The sequence below is a fragment of the Typha angustifolia genome, chromosome 3 (assembly GCF_048772165.1).
Source record: "Typha angustifolia cultivar Huaian chromosome 3, ASM4877216v1, whole genome shotgun sequence".
NCBI lineage: Eukaryota > Viridiplantae > Streptophyta > Magnoliopsida > Poales > Typhaceae > Typha > Typha angustifolia.
This window is the reverse complement of record NC_133241.1, coordinates 8,137,658-8,153,748: the sequence shown is the minus strand read 5'-3', so window position 1 is coordinate 8,153,748 and position 16,091 is coordinate 8,137,658. Positions and strand designations below refer to the sequence as shown.

General features: G+C 36.9%; 3 protein-coding genes across 4 annotated transcripts; 2 read left to right on the top strand and 1 right to left on the bottom strand.

Annotated features, from left to right (window-relative positions):
* LOC140758186 (histone H3.2) lies at positions 1-707 on the top strand. Its single transcript, XM_073094273.1, has one exon. The coding sequence runs from the start codon at positions 90-92 to the stop codon at positions 498-500; it is 411 nt and encodes a 136-aa protein (XP_072950374.1). The 5' UTR covers positions 1-89; the 3' UTR covers positions 501-707.
* A 282-nt stretch (positions 708-989) lies between these two features.
* Positions 990-4,675, top strand: LOC140779779 (VAMP-like protein YKT61). 2 transcript variants are annotated; one of them, XR_012107398.1, is made up of 7 exons: positions 990-1,356; positions 1,796-1,893; positions 2,235-2,339; positions 2,924-2,989; positions 3,333-3,419; positions 4,373-4,474; positions 4,615-4,675. XR_012107398.1 is itself a non-coding variant. In XM_073125037.1 (6 exons), the coding sequence occupies exons 1-6, from the start codon at positions 1,137-1,139 to the stop codon at positions 4,421-4,423; spliced, it is 627 nt and encodes a 208-aa protein (XP_072981138.1). In that variant the 5' UTR covers positions 990-1,136; the 3' UTR covers positions 4,424-4,675. The 2 variants fall into 2 exon arrangements, 1 of the variants encoding a protein (XP_072981138.1); XM_073125037.1 differs by having other exon boundaries at positions 4,373-4,675.
* A 200-nt stretch (positions 4,676-4,875) lies between these two features.
* Positions 4,876-13,570, bottom strand: LOC140779768 (uncharacterized). Its single transcript, XM_073125026.1, has 7 exons — positions 12,866-13,570; positions 11,909-11,987; positions 10,864-11,018; positions 6,993-7,116; positions 6,724-6,909; positions 6,431-6,502; positions 4,876-5,972 (listed from the first exon to the last, which is right to left on the bottom strand). Exons 1-7 carry the CDS (start codon positions 13,309-13,311, stop codon positions 5,160-5,162), a joined length of 1,875 nt encoding a protein of 624 aa, XP_072981127.1. The 5' UTR covers positions 13,312-13,570; the 3' UTR covers positions 4,876-5,159.
* Positions 13,571-16,091: the final 2,521 nt, after the last annotated feature.

Genomic DNA, 16,091 nt, shown 5'->3' with positions numbered 1-16,091 from the left:
ACGGCGAACTCCCATCGCCTAGATCCCCAATTCCTCAACCGGTTAAGCTCTAATCTCAACTTCCTTCTCGTTATTTCCCCAATCTCACCATGGCGAGAACGAAGCAGACCGCACGCAAATCTACCGGCGGGAAGGCACCTCGGAAGCAGCTTGCCACGAAGGCGGCGAGGAAGTCGGCCCCCGCGACCGGCGGCGTGAAGAAGCCCCACAGATTCCGTCCGGGCACGGTGGCTCTTCGAGAGATCCGCAAGTACCAGAAGAGCACTGAGCTCCTCATTCGCAAGCTCCCGTTCCAGAGGCTGGTGCGCGAGATCGCCCAGGATTTCAAGACGGATCTCCGATTCCAGAGTTCCGCTGTGGCTGCTCTCCAAGAGGCGGCGGAGGCCTACCTTGTAGGGCTATTCGAGGACACCAATCTCTGCGCGATTCACGCGAAGAGGGTTACCATCATGCCCAAGGACATTCAGCTCGCTCGTAGGATCCGTGGAGAGAGGGCTTGAGCTTGCGTTCGGGTTTGATGAGGCCTCTCGTCTCCATAGTAGACGTGTACTAGAGTTTCTTCTACTACTTTTGCGATGTGGTTGTAGAAAATGATGTAAAAGAAACGCTATATAAGCATAGTGTTCCACTAAATCTCTTTTCCTGTTAAATTTTGGTTATTGCGTTGCAATTTTAAAGGTCAAATTTATTGCGCCGTTTCTTGCAAATAGGTACTTGGAATTTGGAAATGTTCAAATAAAAATTAATGTGCATCAGAATAATAAGCGGAATTTCGTATTCTTTGACATATTAATGTGCCTTTGGAATAAATTTTAGGTAGTTAAATAAAATGCGGGGGTGGGACTGCAAATCATAGGACGAAGATACTAATATTTTCTGAATTCTGTGGTGAATTTGTAAAGTTTCTCCTTTTCATTTTCTTTTCCTTTTTTTATCTAATGCAGAGTATCTGTTGCTTTATGGTACAGCTTACCTAAAATGCCCCTCCCACCGACGTTCACATAGCTTTCGCACCAAGAGACACCTCTCTGGCTCTCTTCGCTCGTTCGAAAAGGAATCGAGCCATCGGAGAGAAGAAGTCCTCTCCTCTCTGTGATCTCTAACAAGGGTCTCCTCTCCGACACCCTTCGGATCCGATGAAGATTACCGCCCTTCTGGTCCTCAAATGCTCCAGCTCCGGGGACTCCTCCTCCTCCTCCGGCGGATCGACGGATCCGGTAGTTCTGGCCAACGCCTCCGACGTGAGCCACTTCGGCTACTTCCAGAGGAACGCCGCCAAGGAGTTCATCCTCTTCGTCGGCCGGACCGTCGCCAAGAGGACGGCACCGGGCCAACGCCAGTCCGTGCAGCACGAAGGTGACCCTAGCGAATCCGTTCCTTCGCCCTCTAGGGTTTCGATTCTTGTGATCTGGATTTCTGGGGGGTTTTGTTAGTTTAGATCTTGAGAGATCGAGGAGAGTTATTGGTTCTTTTGGAAATGAGTTCGATTTAGTGTTTATGGGACTAGCATCTGACTGTTCTCTCTTATGAGATAGATGTCTTTGACACCAACTCATTTGACGGGTGAATGCTTGCATTCTAAGAACAGGCGTAGAAAAGTACCAGCAGTTGGATCACATAATTATGCCATGTCTGGTTTTTAGTATTAACCTTTGATGGCTCCACTGGTTTGCAATTAGTTATGCTTGAGAAAAAAATGGGTATAAACATATGTAGAATTCAACATCGAAGTCCTTCAATTTGATAAATTAAAGAGATGAATTGTTGACATGGTATTGCTTGACCCGTCTTGCAGAATATAAGGTGCATTCTTACAACCAAAATGGCATCTGTGCAGTGGCATTTATGGATGACCATTATCCTGTGCGGAGTGCATTTTCTCTCCTTAACAAGGTATTATGTGTCTCTTGGGATATTCAATTTGGTGTGATCATGTATCTTATCGGACACCCTTTATCACATTTACATCACCATCAGTTTTCATCTGGAGAAAAAGAAATGGTTAATGTAGCTGGTAATGAGCTATTCATTTTACTTGCTCTGCATTATATTAAATGTTGGTGAATAAATTCCTTGGATGGTATACACTCACATGATAATCTCTGATTACTGCTTTCAGGTCCTTAGTTACAGATGGTCAGTGCAGACCAGATAGATACTTGTAGGAACTGGTTGTTTCATTTCTTTGTTGTATGACTCAAACTTACAACTTATATGGAGAAATACTTTTGAAGGTATTAGATGAATATCAAAAGGTTTTTGGGGAGTCATGGAGAGCAACTCAAACAGATGCCACTCAACCATGGCCATATTTAAATGATGCCTTAGCTAAATTTCAGGTTTGTATCATTTTTTACGTACTGATTTATGACTTTTGCAATAAGAAGCTGACTGCCTAAATATTGCTATAGAAGAGTACTTTACCACTTTTTTTGTCATTAAATTTTTTTAAAGTTGGGAGTATTACATCAGTACTATCAATCACAGCCAAAGTTTGGCCTCTTGTATTTCTCATGAAAAAAGAAAAAGTGAAAAACATTGTTTTCCCATATTATACTTGAACCTGTACCATTATAATTCCTCACTCACTTGTTTTGGATATGGTGACAATGTTTGCTTACTGAGTTGTCGTCTTCAAGCTATTTTGATAAGCTTCACATTATAGTTAAAAGAAGCAGATTCAGAAGAAATTCATCAAATATGACCTCTTTTTATCTTCAAGATTATTTCCTTTTTGCACCTTGAAAATGGTGAACTTTTTTTAAAGAAGATATCACACATTCGACTTCTATTGGATAGTAATATATTTCTCTTTTGTCATTTTCTTTTGAGACATGCATAGTGGATAAGCAATCTTTTTTTTTTCCTGAATATTATCTGTATAGATCAAAGTCTTTACTTTGTGCATTGATCTTTCTATTAGGACCCGGCAGAGGCTGACAAGTTGCTGAAAATTCAGAGGGACTTGGATGAAACGAAGATTATTCTTGTAAGTAGGCATGATGAAAATTGTTGCCTATATCCTTCTTGAAATTGTAATGTTATGTTATAATATTTCCTCTGTAAAAGAATATGCTTTCGTGTCAGCCAGACAAATATTATGCATCTAGAGTATCTTTTCTTCTTTTTGTTTACATATCTAAGATGTAATGATGTATCATGACTGTTATCAGGTTGACAACTGGTTTTTTTAGGAAAATAGATGAATTCTCAATGGAGCATCTTGAATTGTTAGTTGTGCTCTTGCACACCCAGATTTATTTATGCTTTTAAACTTTTTGACCTTTTGCTTTATCTGGTTGTATTTATGCATGAAGTTTGGCTTTGTGCAGCATAAGACCATTGATAGTGTACTTGAAAGAGGGGAGAAGTTGGATAGCCTCGTGGAGAAAAGTTCAGATCTAAGCGCTGCCTCCCAAGTAAGAATGCATGACGACACTAGCTTAAATAATTATTTTTTAGAAAAATTTGTATATAACACTTTGTCTTTTAACGAAATTATGGTTTACATCTTATATTTTTATTATTTGTATGATCCCTATAATTTAGTAAATATGTGTAGAAAATTCTTTGTTGTAAGATCTGTTAGTTAAATTTAACTAAATCTCTAGGTTAAGTCAACTATATTAAAAAATTATGAAAATATTTTCAATCAAGGCACACTAAAAGTGTTTTAGTCATTTTAGAAGTAAAAAATTCTACTTAATAAAATATTATCATGATGTTAGTAAAATTTAACTCACGGTTTTTTTTGCATATATTCGCTAAATCATAGAGTTCAATCTATAAATAATAAAAATATAATGTGTAAATCATAATTTTTAAAAAGTAGAGTGTTATATATAAATTTTCCTGTGTTTTAACTTTTAGGTATATTTATCTTTTTATCTTTTTTTTTTAATTTTTCCATTTTGAGCTGCTTGCAATTGGATGCCCTTTGATCTTATTTGATTTTGCCTCGATGACACACCTCCAAGATTGTTGCTCCATAAAAAGAAGCAAGGTTTACTTTATGTTGTATTTGTCTAGACCAATTTCATCTGATTGTTTATAGCACAATGCACTTCTTTAGCTTCTTCTGTAAGGGATAAATTAGAAGGTACATTTTGATCCCAAATAGAAGAGTAGAGTGTAGCGCTAATGCTTGTCAATGCAGCCTTACTAGTGGAATTACACATAGTCAGATATGTCCTTGGTATAAGTGGGTAAATAAACCAACCTTCTATTGCAGATAAAACAGAGTGGATTCCTGCAGTACAAACTGCACCTGTAAAATGATGTATTTAGTTAGAAAATTTTGTTTTTTTTTCAATGATGTGTTAGTTAGAAAATTTTCTTGAAAATTTTCTGCTCTATTGTTCTTTCTCGACAGATGTTCTACAAGCAGGCTAAGAAAACCAACCAGTGCTGCACGATACTCTAAGAGTGAAGATAACTTGTCGAGAGAAACATGTTTTGCAGCTATTGCTTGAAGGTCATAAGTTTTTTAGATTTTTGAGTATTTGATGCTATGGCTCATTTCCTTTCGAAATGAAGGTTATGTTCTTGATGTTATTCATTGAATTTTTTTTTGATAAATTTAGCTCATATAACTTTGTAATTCTTTGTATGTAGTACACTGGTACAACGATCAGTACACCAACATCCACCTCCGTATGTATCAAGCATGCTTGATTATGCTCTTGCTGGTTCTATAATTTGTTTCTGCAATGCCCATGGATGCTAAGATTTTCAGTGTCTTCTATCGTATTATATGTGGTGGGGAAATGTCTCGCACTAATCAGGCTTCTACTTGCCTCATATCAGACAACTGACAACAGGTTTTTTTCAGTCCGCAGACCTTTTCTTCTACGAAAATAATTACAACGCCACCTGTAATGTTAAATCAGAATACGGAATTCAAACTTATGATTCGACGAGGGAGGAAGCAATTCCTTAAATTGAGTACAAAATTGGCAGGCAACAAGAAAAATATAACACCCGGTTGCAATTGAAAATTACACATTAAAAGAACATACAAATGGGAAATAAACGAAAAAAGAAGCTGGATTATAGCAGCAGCAACTCTGTAGACGGATGTTAACTTAGCAGTCGATAACATGTGCTTGAGCCAATATCATCAATATCATGCTGTTCTGGAGCTAAATAATTAATACTCTTCAGACGATACTGGGTACATCTCCAGCCCAGCTGCATATAGCACGTGGCCACCGGGTTCTAATGCAGTCCACTAGCGGTGCATGCTGTGATTGAGGCTGGTTTACCTCAACTCCATCCTTTCCGCTTGACTCACCACTAGCAGCAGTGACTACATCAGCCAGAAATTCCTCCTGGGTCCACCTGGGAGGGACCACGACATTCAATTTACATAGCCGCGGCCTCTGCACTGGAGTTTCACCTCCAGTGGTAATACCCCCATTCAAGACCGATTTAGCAATACCATTGAAGTGATAGATATCAAACTGCTTCTTGCCCATTAAACCACTTGAATCTTTCATACCTCCCAAGCTTTTGTCCAGCTCTAGCAATGCCTGCCAGAACTCACTCCATACTATAAAGCCTGCACTGCAAAGGTTATCAAGCTTTTCAGGTGGAAAATTTATATTAGTCTCCCGGAGAACCTGATGAAATCCCTCCACGCTTATGAATCCTCCTCCTCCACTTTGGTCCTGGGCATCAAATGCTCTCCTAATTCTTGACTCCCGCTCTTCCAACTCATTTTCCTCTTGGACATTAGGATGGAGGGCAAAAAGAACAGTGTAATGAGATTCACTTCCAACCACCCATATAGGCCACTTTGGGCATTTCAGGTTCTGGCCAACCTTGCATAAGTTTAGGGCCTCCAAAAGGGTCAGGAACCCAACCTCGACACCTGTGGGTATGCCTTTGAGAAACATGCCACCGCCAAGATCCATCCTACCATCAAATACATTTGGAACAGCCTCGCCACAAAGAAGTAGATTCACAATTTCCTAAAAAGAAACAATTAAGATGTTAATAATAAAGAGCATTTATAATAATGACTGATTAGATGACACGTGCCTACAGGATATTCTGCCATGAAAAAGGTAATCTTCTGAGTAGGAAGCTTTGTCTAACCACTTGATCAACAGGATCTAAACAGGTGGTTTTTCTCACTCTCTCTTTTCTTTTTCTCTATCTCTCTCCTCTGTGTGTGGGTGGGTGAGTGGTTGGGGTGGGTGGGAGTGGGTGGGTTGGGGGAAGGTGTTTATGTAGAAAAGGTATTTAACATTCTGTTGGCTCATCAGCTAAATTTGGTAGAATGATAGAAATTCACAGATTGTATCGAGTGAGAGGAGACATTCATTTTCTATATCACTTGGAACAAACTACAAATACTAAAGGAAGAAACCTTTTGATATGTGTCAGAAACAGTTCATGATATAGATGCTCGGGAGGTGTCCCAAACCTGTGAAGCATGTCCAAATGGAGCTGTGACCAGTGGTAGACTTGGATCGTCCCTATCTGCTTGAATGGACTCCTACATCATCATAAGTATGAAAGAGATTCAGCAATAGGCATGCTCGAGACATGATATTTTAACAAGCTACTATGCAAATAGCCATTAGTTAACATCAGAATAGCTTGAAATTGGTGTTGCACAAATACTCAGCTGCACTCTGGAATCGTATTTTTCTTATGATGTGAAAGAAAGAAGAAAGAACTTATATATCGGTATTGTGAGGATTATGTACACCATACCAGTCCTCGTGAAAGTAGAGCAGAAATAAGAAATAGCAATGCTCCCATGCGACTTTGAAATACAGGAAGGACTGCCATAAGATGATCAAAAGCGGTTCTCTGAGAAGTATATGTGTTGACTCTGAGGACTTTCTGCAAATCTGTCGCTGACTCAACTGAAAGGCCTTCCAAGACTTTAGAAATAACCTGTTAACCAGCATAAGTTAAAGATGTAGTAAACTATAAGGCCAGATAGCATGGACAAGAAAGGATTTCTGGACAATTATCACCTCTTTGTGATCATCTTCACATCCACCTTCGGTGTTATGGCTTAAACCTCCTAGTGATGCGACAACAGCCCTTTTACCGGTTCCACATAGAAAAAGTATTTCAACCATCGCATGAACCAATGCTCTGGAAACAAAACAAATAGTCAGCTATTGGCATTCAGAAATGGAAAAGCAACCAGAGGCAACCAATATGTATACATGAACAACCCTGGTGCTGCATATATTACAGGCAGCAATACAATCAAGTCCCATGATAGTCAAAGAAAAAATTTATATCGTGAACTCCACCATAACAGCTACAAAAGCTCTACAGAATATATAGTATGTAGCATGGCAATCATCACCCGTATAGAGTTCACTTTCTTTGTTTTATCACTAGAGGCAAAATGTTCAGATTTCCAGCGAACCAAACAATCAGAAATTACATTCCAACGGTTAGCCTCAAGCAGCTCCTGTCATTATTCTTTCTTTATTTTCTTGACGTCAATATATACAATTAAAAATTATTCAGGAGCTCCTTCAAGATGTTGCTTATTGGATAAAGGATCAGCAAGTCAAACTCTACTTTCTTATATTCCTTCTTTCAATGCCTTACCATATAAAGATCGACTCCCTTAGAATCCATCCAATTTTGGTCAGTTAATTATTTTCACAGGTCTAATGGTAATGACCAACCGATGTGTTGTCTAGCAATATCAAACAGTCCCTCATCTCAAAGACAATCATAACAGTAGTTTAGTGACTAAAGCCAACATAGATAGGTGGCAATGGATGACTTAATTAATATATATCATGATCACTCTATCCATTTTCCTACCATCTGTGCAGCGAGAAAGTTTTTACACTCTTAAAAACTTTAGTGTTCTGTAGAAAAGATACACTGCGAATTTCAGTAAGTAATTAGAGATAATGAGGACAAAACTGGTCACAAGAATTGGTAGGAATAAGAAAGCAAGAAAGGCTCAGACCAGCAAGGCATGCATTGTTCACTCTCGAGAATGAGAGAATAATGCAGCATAAAGGTAAAGAAGATCATGGGAATCAAGTTATTGACTTATTTCCACTAGTCTCAGACAACACGAGATTGTTCTTTAAGTTCTCATAGATATGTAAAGGTCAAAAGGAATTAAATAGTTTCTCAAAAATCTAATAATGCTTAAATGGTAAGATACGATAAATTTATACAACCAAGGGATAGGATATTAAATAACAATTTTAGCATGCAAGCAATGGTTGATTTCTAAGCACGTAACAAATAGTTGACTCTTTATAAGGAAATACAAATAAGGCAAATAAATAGTGCTTATGAAGAATTCAGAGACTGCATGTGAATGTTAGGTCAACCAGGAAAGATATGAGATAAACCCTTAAAGTTAAAATGAAATGACAGAAATTTGGTCATAGACAAGGAACTGTTTGCCAAATTACACTGTTGAACAAAAATATAGACAGTTAGTTACAAGGAAACCCATATCAACAAAGGTATGAAAAGAAAATGCAGAGGGGGAGAGATGCATACAACAATGACGTAAAGATCTAAGATAACTGAGATTAAGATATTTTGTTAACTGAGAAGCTTACATGAAGCTAATGTGGTGCAAGGTCGCATGGATCCTAATTAGCATACTAATGAAACGTTATCAATAACTAGGTAAGAGCAGAAAAATATAATGTTACATATAGGTAACTACATAACTGATTCAAAATGACTGTAGAATCTTCTATTATTCATTTTTACTCCTTTTAAAGTTTGGCATTATGCTCTATTCATGGTTTGAAGTGTCGTCCGAAACCTAGACATTTCACCAAAGCATTTCCTTTTCGATTCTATCGGATCCGAAACTACTATCCCCAAGAGTAGTATCCAATTGGAACAATCCTATTAATAATTTTTTTAAAGTATCTTTTAGATTCCAAGCTAGATTTGACTTAATCCAACTTGTACCTAACCTAACATCAACATCATTGCTTAAACTGCTGTTACATTTTGTGTAATGCATTGAAAAATAAGATAAATATGACTATTTATTAAAAAAAAGGTCCAAAATTGACACAATGGAACTCGAAGCGAAGCGGACCAAATCTGACCGAAATATTTCATCTTTTAATGGAGCCAATGCCGAAACAAAATTTGAAACTTTGAACCATGGCTCCATTAGAAGGTGATGTTACAAATGAATTTCTTTTTCACATTCTCATTCTATTTGCTTTACTTTCTTTTTCACGAGCTAACCAAAATGGGCAACCCAATGTTTATAGACCAGGAGATGTTGAGCAGGAAACACAAGCATCCTCCATTTTCACTCACATGACAACTCGAATGGCTTATCTGATGAACTACATTCTGCGTCCACAATCCTAGGCATATGCACTATGCATGTGTAATGAGTGATTGAGTTCAATTAGTGCCACGGGCATAATCTAGAACTGAGCACAAAGGCTTCATAGATACATGCCAACAACCAGGATAAGCTCCAGTAATTGCTTTAACAGCCATATGCTATTATGCATGTACCGGATGCTAGATAATCCAGCTCATAACATCTTCTTCTTTGCTCCTTTCCTTTTATGTTGGTGTCTTCATATTTACTTAATGTGAAACAAAGTTCAAGTTGGAAGGCCATAGTTAAGAGTTACTGATACCATATAGGTACCCGAGAGTAGAAAACTATAAAGCAATGAAAGAAAAACTTTGTAAATATGACAGGTTTCAGGTTTCATTACAATCGCTCAATTAAATCTTCCACTAAAACCAGCGATGATATTACTCGCATATAAAACTTGTGGGACAATGTTAATTTGAAAATAAAAAGGCAAATACTTCAATACCCCTCTAAATCTTAGAATCATAATGTAATAGCTATAATAGTGAGATTTATATCCATTACGGATTCCAACCTCACATTACATAACAAAATAGCATACTAGTTTTTCAAAAGGATTACGTGCATCTAATTCTTAGGTGACACATTCTTTTCTTAATACTAGGAGATAGAGTTTAATTTAAATTTGATTCCTTATCTCTACAGGAGAGAGTTCAATTAAATTTGATTATCTATCTCTGTTAAAGATAAAGTTCAATTTAAATTTAATTATCTATCTCTATATGTTATCAAATTTTAGTTAAAATCAAATTTTTAATTAAAGAGATATATGTAAGTAATTAAAAAATAAGTTAGTTAAATTTCCATCAAGTTAGCTATAAAAAGCCATAAATAGCCTTAATTTGATATACATATTACTCTCAATTAATCATATATATACAAATTATTAAGATAATATAATTGTCAAAAATAACATGAACATTTAAATATAAAATTTAAAAATATATATACGTAAATGAAGAATTTTTGGAGGATCTACATGCAAAAGTTGTTAAATAGTTAGGATTTAGAAGGATATATATATATCCACAAATAAGAGATTATTAGAAGGGTCTACGTGTAAATATTAACTTTAAAAGGGTATATATGCAAACAAGATATTTTTAGAAGGATATACATACAAAAAAATATTATTTTCTTAAACTGAAATTAATGTTAAGAAATAAATACATGTTGAACTGGTTTTAGCACTTAAATTTTCAAGTGCTCCTATTATATCCTTAAGCATATCAAATTGTTAGATCTCTCTTTACCCTAAAAAGATAGGTAGATATGAAGGATATGGAAGAAGAGCTCAAATAAAAAAACTATTTGGTATATGCAATTGAAAAAGATTGGTCTTTAAAAAATCATACACAATGTGACAGGCATCAAGTGATAGTTAACCAAAGTAGAAATAAAGATGATACCCAACTACATGACATTTCAGTTCTCACACGCCAAAAGACATGCATTCTGGCCAGACATTTATATGGTAGAGAAATCACCTTGCCTTTCTGTCTTCAGTTAGAGAGGCAATATCAGCAGTTGCCACATAAGTACTTTGATAAAATCCTCCTTGACCTAAAGTATAGAGTGGGCTACCAACTCCATGTTTACCCAAATTGTCCCGGAAAAACAAAAGATACTTGAGGACAAAGGCCTGCATGACCAAATAATTAAATATAAGAAATAATTGACCAACAATAAGAACATTAAACAATAACTAATACTGCTCGAAGGCCAAGTAGGCCAAGCAATACAAGATGACAACTTTCACAGTAATTGAAATTGAGCATGTATTAAATTCATCCATTGTATCAATTCATACACTATTTGGACCAACCTTGAATAATTACATGACATTTTTACAATCAATTACCAGACACTTATCAGGTTTTGAACAAACTCAGTCCAAAAAGGCAACAGATTTCAATCTCTTATCACTAAATGCTTAACCTTCTTACTACACTACGTAAGAGCATTCCACAGTTACGCTTTTGGCATATGAAGGTATATAAGAGACATGGAAACAAGACAAGTTCAAGAATATTAACAGCTTTTTCGTGGCAACTTCTCTCACTTGCTCACTGGGATTAGGATAATAATCATGCACTATGGATTACAATGCTGGACAGGTGGAAAACATGAACAGGGAATAATGTAAAGGTAAGCTACAAGGAAAAAAAAAAATCAGAGAAGACTATTATTAATGACTAGTTGGAGAAAGTATGTGATGATTTACGTAGAAGGAAAAAATTAGACCTTCTACCATGATGCGTTATCATGAAATTAAGCAAGACAAAAGTATTCTAAAAATGTCAAAAAATGAAAACAGCAAATAAATAAAAGAATGTCTAAGTGATTTGTATGGATGAAAGTGTTTCTCCTTCCCATTTCCTGACATAAACTGCATTTAGAAAACTCAATGCTGAAAACAGTGCTTGACAAGTTAAATCTTGCCCTCATTAGAGATACAGATGCCCGACAATCAGATAAAGTATCTGCAATATATCTATGTTCTGATAAAGGAGCAAAATAGAGAGGTAGTACCTGAATGGTCGCTAAGACACCACAAGGACCACCTTCATGTTGGACTAGGCCCATGCATGTCTCTGGATCAGAGCTAAACCTACAAGCATCAATTCACATGAAAATTAGCTTTATGAAGGAGTGAAAATCAAAGTGTGGTGATAATGCAAAACCACTCTGATATGTCCATCCTAAAGACTTGAAAAAAGAAAATTTTATCATAATTTGGAAGTGCTGTTTTAATCTATTGCTAACTACAAAACAGAATCAATAGGCAACAATGCTTTCAGAGAATTAGTGATTAAGTTTAAGGATTAAAATTTCAACTTCAACCTGGTTCACTAAAGGTGAGAAGTCGCAGGTGACAAAAGGTTGCTATTAGTCTAATTATGTCTTGGAACAATTAAAGGTTGTTTGACTTCATGTATTTGAAAAAACTGCATCTACACATATAAAGTGCAGTATAAAACTACATTTTATTCTATGGATCTCATGAGATATTATATACAAGGGCTAAGTTGGCTTATATGATGCATCTTGACATCCATTTTAATTAAATTCAAAACACATTTTTCATCTTTTAATAGGAAGAAAATAGGGAAGACATAGACGTTGCATCTTGAAACACATGAAACCAAACTACCCTTTATGTTTTTTCATTTCACTGAATATCTGTTCCAGAGAAAATCCATCTTTTCCTCCTAAATTAATCATATCTAATGAACCAGGGTAACCGAGAAGGTGTTTGTTCCATCCCGCTTTCTTAAATCTCTTGAAAGAAGATATATTGACCAGGAAAGTAAGATTATAAAACGTCATTTGAAGAGCCTAAACCAGAAACTTTGTCACCACATAAGACGTTATTTGAATACGCCAGAAAGACAAATTAGTAAGTAGAAATAAAAGATAAAAGTTACGGGAAAATGACAGGCAACTAAAAAATGATACTGGATGTGACGAGTAATCCCACATTCTCACCTGATACCCTGATTGCACCACTGTGCCAGGACGTTCTTGGACACCGCATCGCCAAATACCATCAGAAACAACTGACTAGCTTCTGGTGGAGACAGCTCCACTCCAACATCCAGACTCTTGCGTTCTCTCTCCTCCACCTTCTCCCGCCGCGAGCTGTCCGCTACGGATCCAACCACCTCAGTCGCTGTCACCGCCTCGCTCCTCTTTCCCGCCACTTCTTCCTTCGCGATCACCGGCTGCGCAGGGCTAACGCTCTTGCTCTCCACCATGGCCCTAATCCTCTTCTCCGCCGCCGCCGCCATGAGCTCTCTCTGCAACCTCCGGTTCCTCGCTTCCACTGACTCATCCGCGCTCTCCCTCGGCTTGCTCCGCTTCGCCTCAGGTGGCGACCCTTGCAGGCTCATCCGCAAGGCCATCTCGAGATCCTCATCCTCTCGATCCGCCATTAAAGATGCAATAAATCCAAATCCCTTGAATCAAATCCGAACTCTCGCGAATCAAAACCTAGGGTTTCGATTAAAAGAGCGCCGCGAGAGAGAGATAGATTGAGAGATTGCTCCTTGAATCGATCAAACCGTATATTTCATCACACTATAGATGGGATTGAGATGTTTGAAACCCTAAAATAGGTAGAATTCGAAGGATCATTCGAAAGAACGCGCGAGGAGAAATGGGAAGAAACCGAGAAGCCAAAGGAGGTGACTGGAGCGCTTTAAATTTACCAAATCTGAGATACGACGAGAAAGCTTTTGTTGCACTTTTTCAAAGTTGCCCTTAAAGTCTAGTTAAATTATATAAATTACTATTCATCGGGACCCTTCATTTCAACTCATCACCTGACGAAACTATGTTTACCGTCTGATTGGAAGTTTCCAGGTGTTCCTGTTCGAGGGTATTATCGTAAACTAACATGAGGTTTCCACTAATATGATTACTGTTTACCGCAAGCGATGAAGCATGGCGTTTTAAAGTATATCGTACCCGTTAGACTCCCACGTTTCACGTCAGTCAGGGGTAAAAGAAAAAAAAGAAAGAGGGAGCGCAACCCACACGTTACGGGGTAGCTTATCGGGTACTCGATAACTCGAGGAGATCAAAAGAAAGTTTCTATTTAGCAAATCAATGTCCAGATGTAGTACTCACCTGATAAAGGAGTAGAGTGACGGATAACATGTGACGCTGTTCTTTCCTGTTCTACAGAATATTTTTTTTTAAAAAAAAAACGGATTTTACATAACTGCCACTTAATTTTTTGAAATATTATAATGGCCACTTCTTTAAAATATCAGATTTTTTTTTAAAATATAAAGATACATAAATTTATGGCATAAAGCCAAAAAAAATCATTCCCATCTAGAAATATCCCCAACGGACGGTTGAAGTGAGCAAATTCGTTTGTCGGTTATATTCTTTATAAATATGAAAAATAGTAAAAAAAAATGGAATAAGCCGGTGAGTTGTTTTATGTCTTCAAAGACATGAGCAAGTCACTGTGGATATCGCTCAAGCTTAAGGATTCTTTGTCGAAGAGAGAGAGAGAAAGAGTCTACTGCATTAATAATGTTGTAATCTGTAAATCTATTATTAAGCGAAGATTCTATTGGAGCAAAGTAACACAAGTAGTTATGAAATCACCACAAGCGAGAAAGTTAGTCCTATTAACAAGGAACTGACTTGGGCAGTCTCTAATAATAGAGCCAATACCATATGTTTTTTTTAAGTGGTGACATATGCACATCCATTTTTAATCTGTAAAGGTGAAATTCAAAATCATTCAATGTTGGGCTGAAATGGAAAGAAAGGCACATCCAGAGTGGGTTATAAAAATAGCGTGCTTGAAGATAATAATGATCGCTTACATTTTATTTCTGATAGAGTGCCAATTGTAAGTCTTTCCAAGTTGTCAGAATGTGTTAGTAAGAAAGACGCAAATAAAAATAGCAGCATTTGAATGTCACGATGCATCAGCCATCAACCAGCCTCCAATAAAGCCGGTCCTCAAAAAATAAAATATAAATGTTCAAAGTGGTCACACTCAAATCTCAAAATTGACTAACATAAATACAAATAAGAAATATATGATACTTTATTATCTATCTTACCAATGCAGGAATGATAGTAAAAATCGTATATCAACTTGATAGAACAAAGACAATACCAAGTAGAGAGACAACCCTATATGATTTTCCATATGCACATCTTTATACATAACACTACCTTGAGAGTCCACAAAACTATATAGTTCACATGGATTGAAGAGGGATTCTAACTAGATTGATAAAGGAACTCGTATGATAATTTTTGCCAGATTTTTCTCCCATTTGGTCTCCAAATCAATCGATCTGGATAAGGGATGTTGCAACAATGAAATGATACAAATCAAATAGGAGGAAATCTCGCCAAACTAAAGACCAATCTACTTATGATTCACCGAGCATAGTTAATAAGTTTGGGTACATATTTGACCCCAATCGCAATCTGTATGTTTAAGTAAAAGGGCTTTCATGCAAGTGGAATGGAGAACAACTAAGGTTCCCTCATAATAGGCTTAAATATGGAGAAGCTTTCTGTTATAACCTAGTCATGAGGGTGAACTGAACTCAATCCCATTGAGTTCGGTGCTTAGAGGTGGTTAAGAGCATTTATATTTTTTCACGGTTGGTTATCTATTTACTCTTTAATTTATTTGCTTATTAGTTGCTATGCAGACCAGACCCCATGTTTGATGTATTTGCTTATGAGTCATTGCTTATGTGGCTTAGTTATTACTTAGGTGGATGAGTATTTGCTTAGGTGGATTAGTTGTTGCTTATGCAGATTAGTCGGAATCGAGCCTATTCGACTTGGTTAACTGAGTTAATTTAGTTCAATTTTGTCTTGCTGTTATCCAGAATTTATTGTGAGCTAAATCAATTTGCTTCGAAAGAGAATTACAACACTTTCTTTGAGCACATATTTCTTTTTCACATATGCATAAGACCATATTTTAGACGCATAAGACTAACCCACCAAGATACCTCATTAGATACTAAATTGAAGATCTTAGGCACCACAAGGGCCAGTTTGTTAGTGCAAGAATCTCAAAGATCTTGCCTATTAAGATTTTTATGTTCAAACTCAGACCTAATTAGATGGTCGGACGAGTGAATTGCCCACTAAGCCCGATCGATTTTGTTATCGAACTTGAAATGCAAGTGAGCTAATAAGAATTGTAACGGTTCATCAA

Coding starts and splice junctions, on each gene's coding strand:
- LOC140758186 (XM_073094273.1), top strand. CDS start 90: ATGGCGAGAACGAAGCAGACCGCACGCAAATCTACCGGCGGGAAGGCA.
- LOC140779779 (XM_073125037.1), top strand. CDS start 1,137: ATGAAGATTACCGCCCTTCTGGTCCTCAAATGCTCCAGCTCCGGGGAC. Junction 2,340..2,923: donor ATGCCTTAGCTAAATTTCAG/GTTTGTATCATT, acceptor TCTTTCTATTAG/GACCCGGCAGAGGCTGACAA. Junction 2,990..3,332: donor ATGAAACGAAGATTATTCTT/GTAAGTAGGCAT, acceptor GGCTTTGTGCAG/CATAAGACCATTGATAGTGT.
- LOC140779768 (XM_073125026.1), bottom strand. CDS start 13,311: ATGGCGGATCGAGAGGATGAGGATCTCGAGATGGCCTTGCGGATGAGC. Junction 11,988..12,865: donor TGGTGCAATCAGGGTATCAG/GTGAGAATGTGG, acceptor TGATGCTTGTAG/GTTTAGCTCTGATCCAGAGA. Junction 7,117..10,863: donor ACTGAAGACAGAAAGGCAAG/GTGATTTCTCTA, acceptor TTTTGTTTCCAG/AGCATTGGTTCATGCGATGG.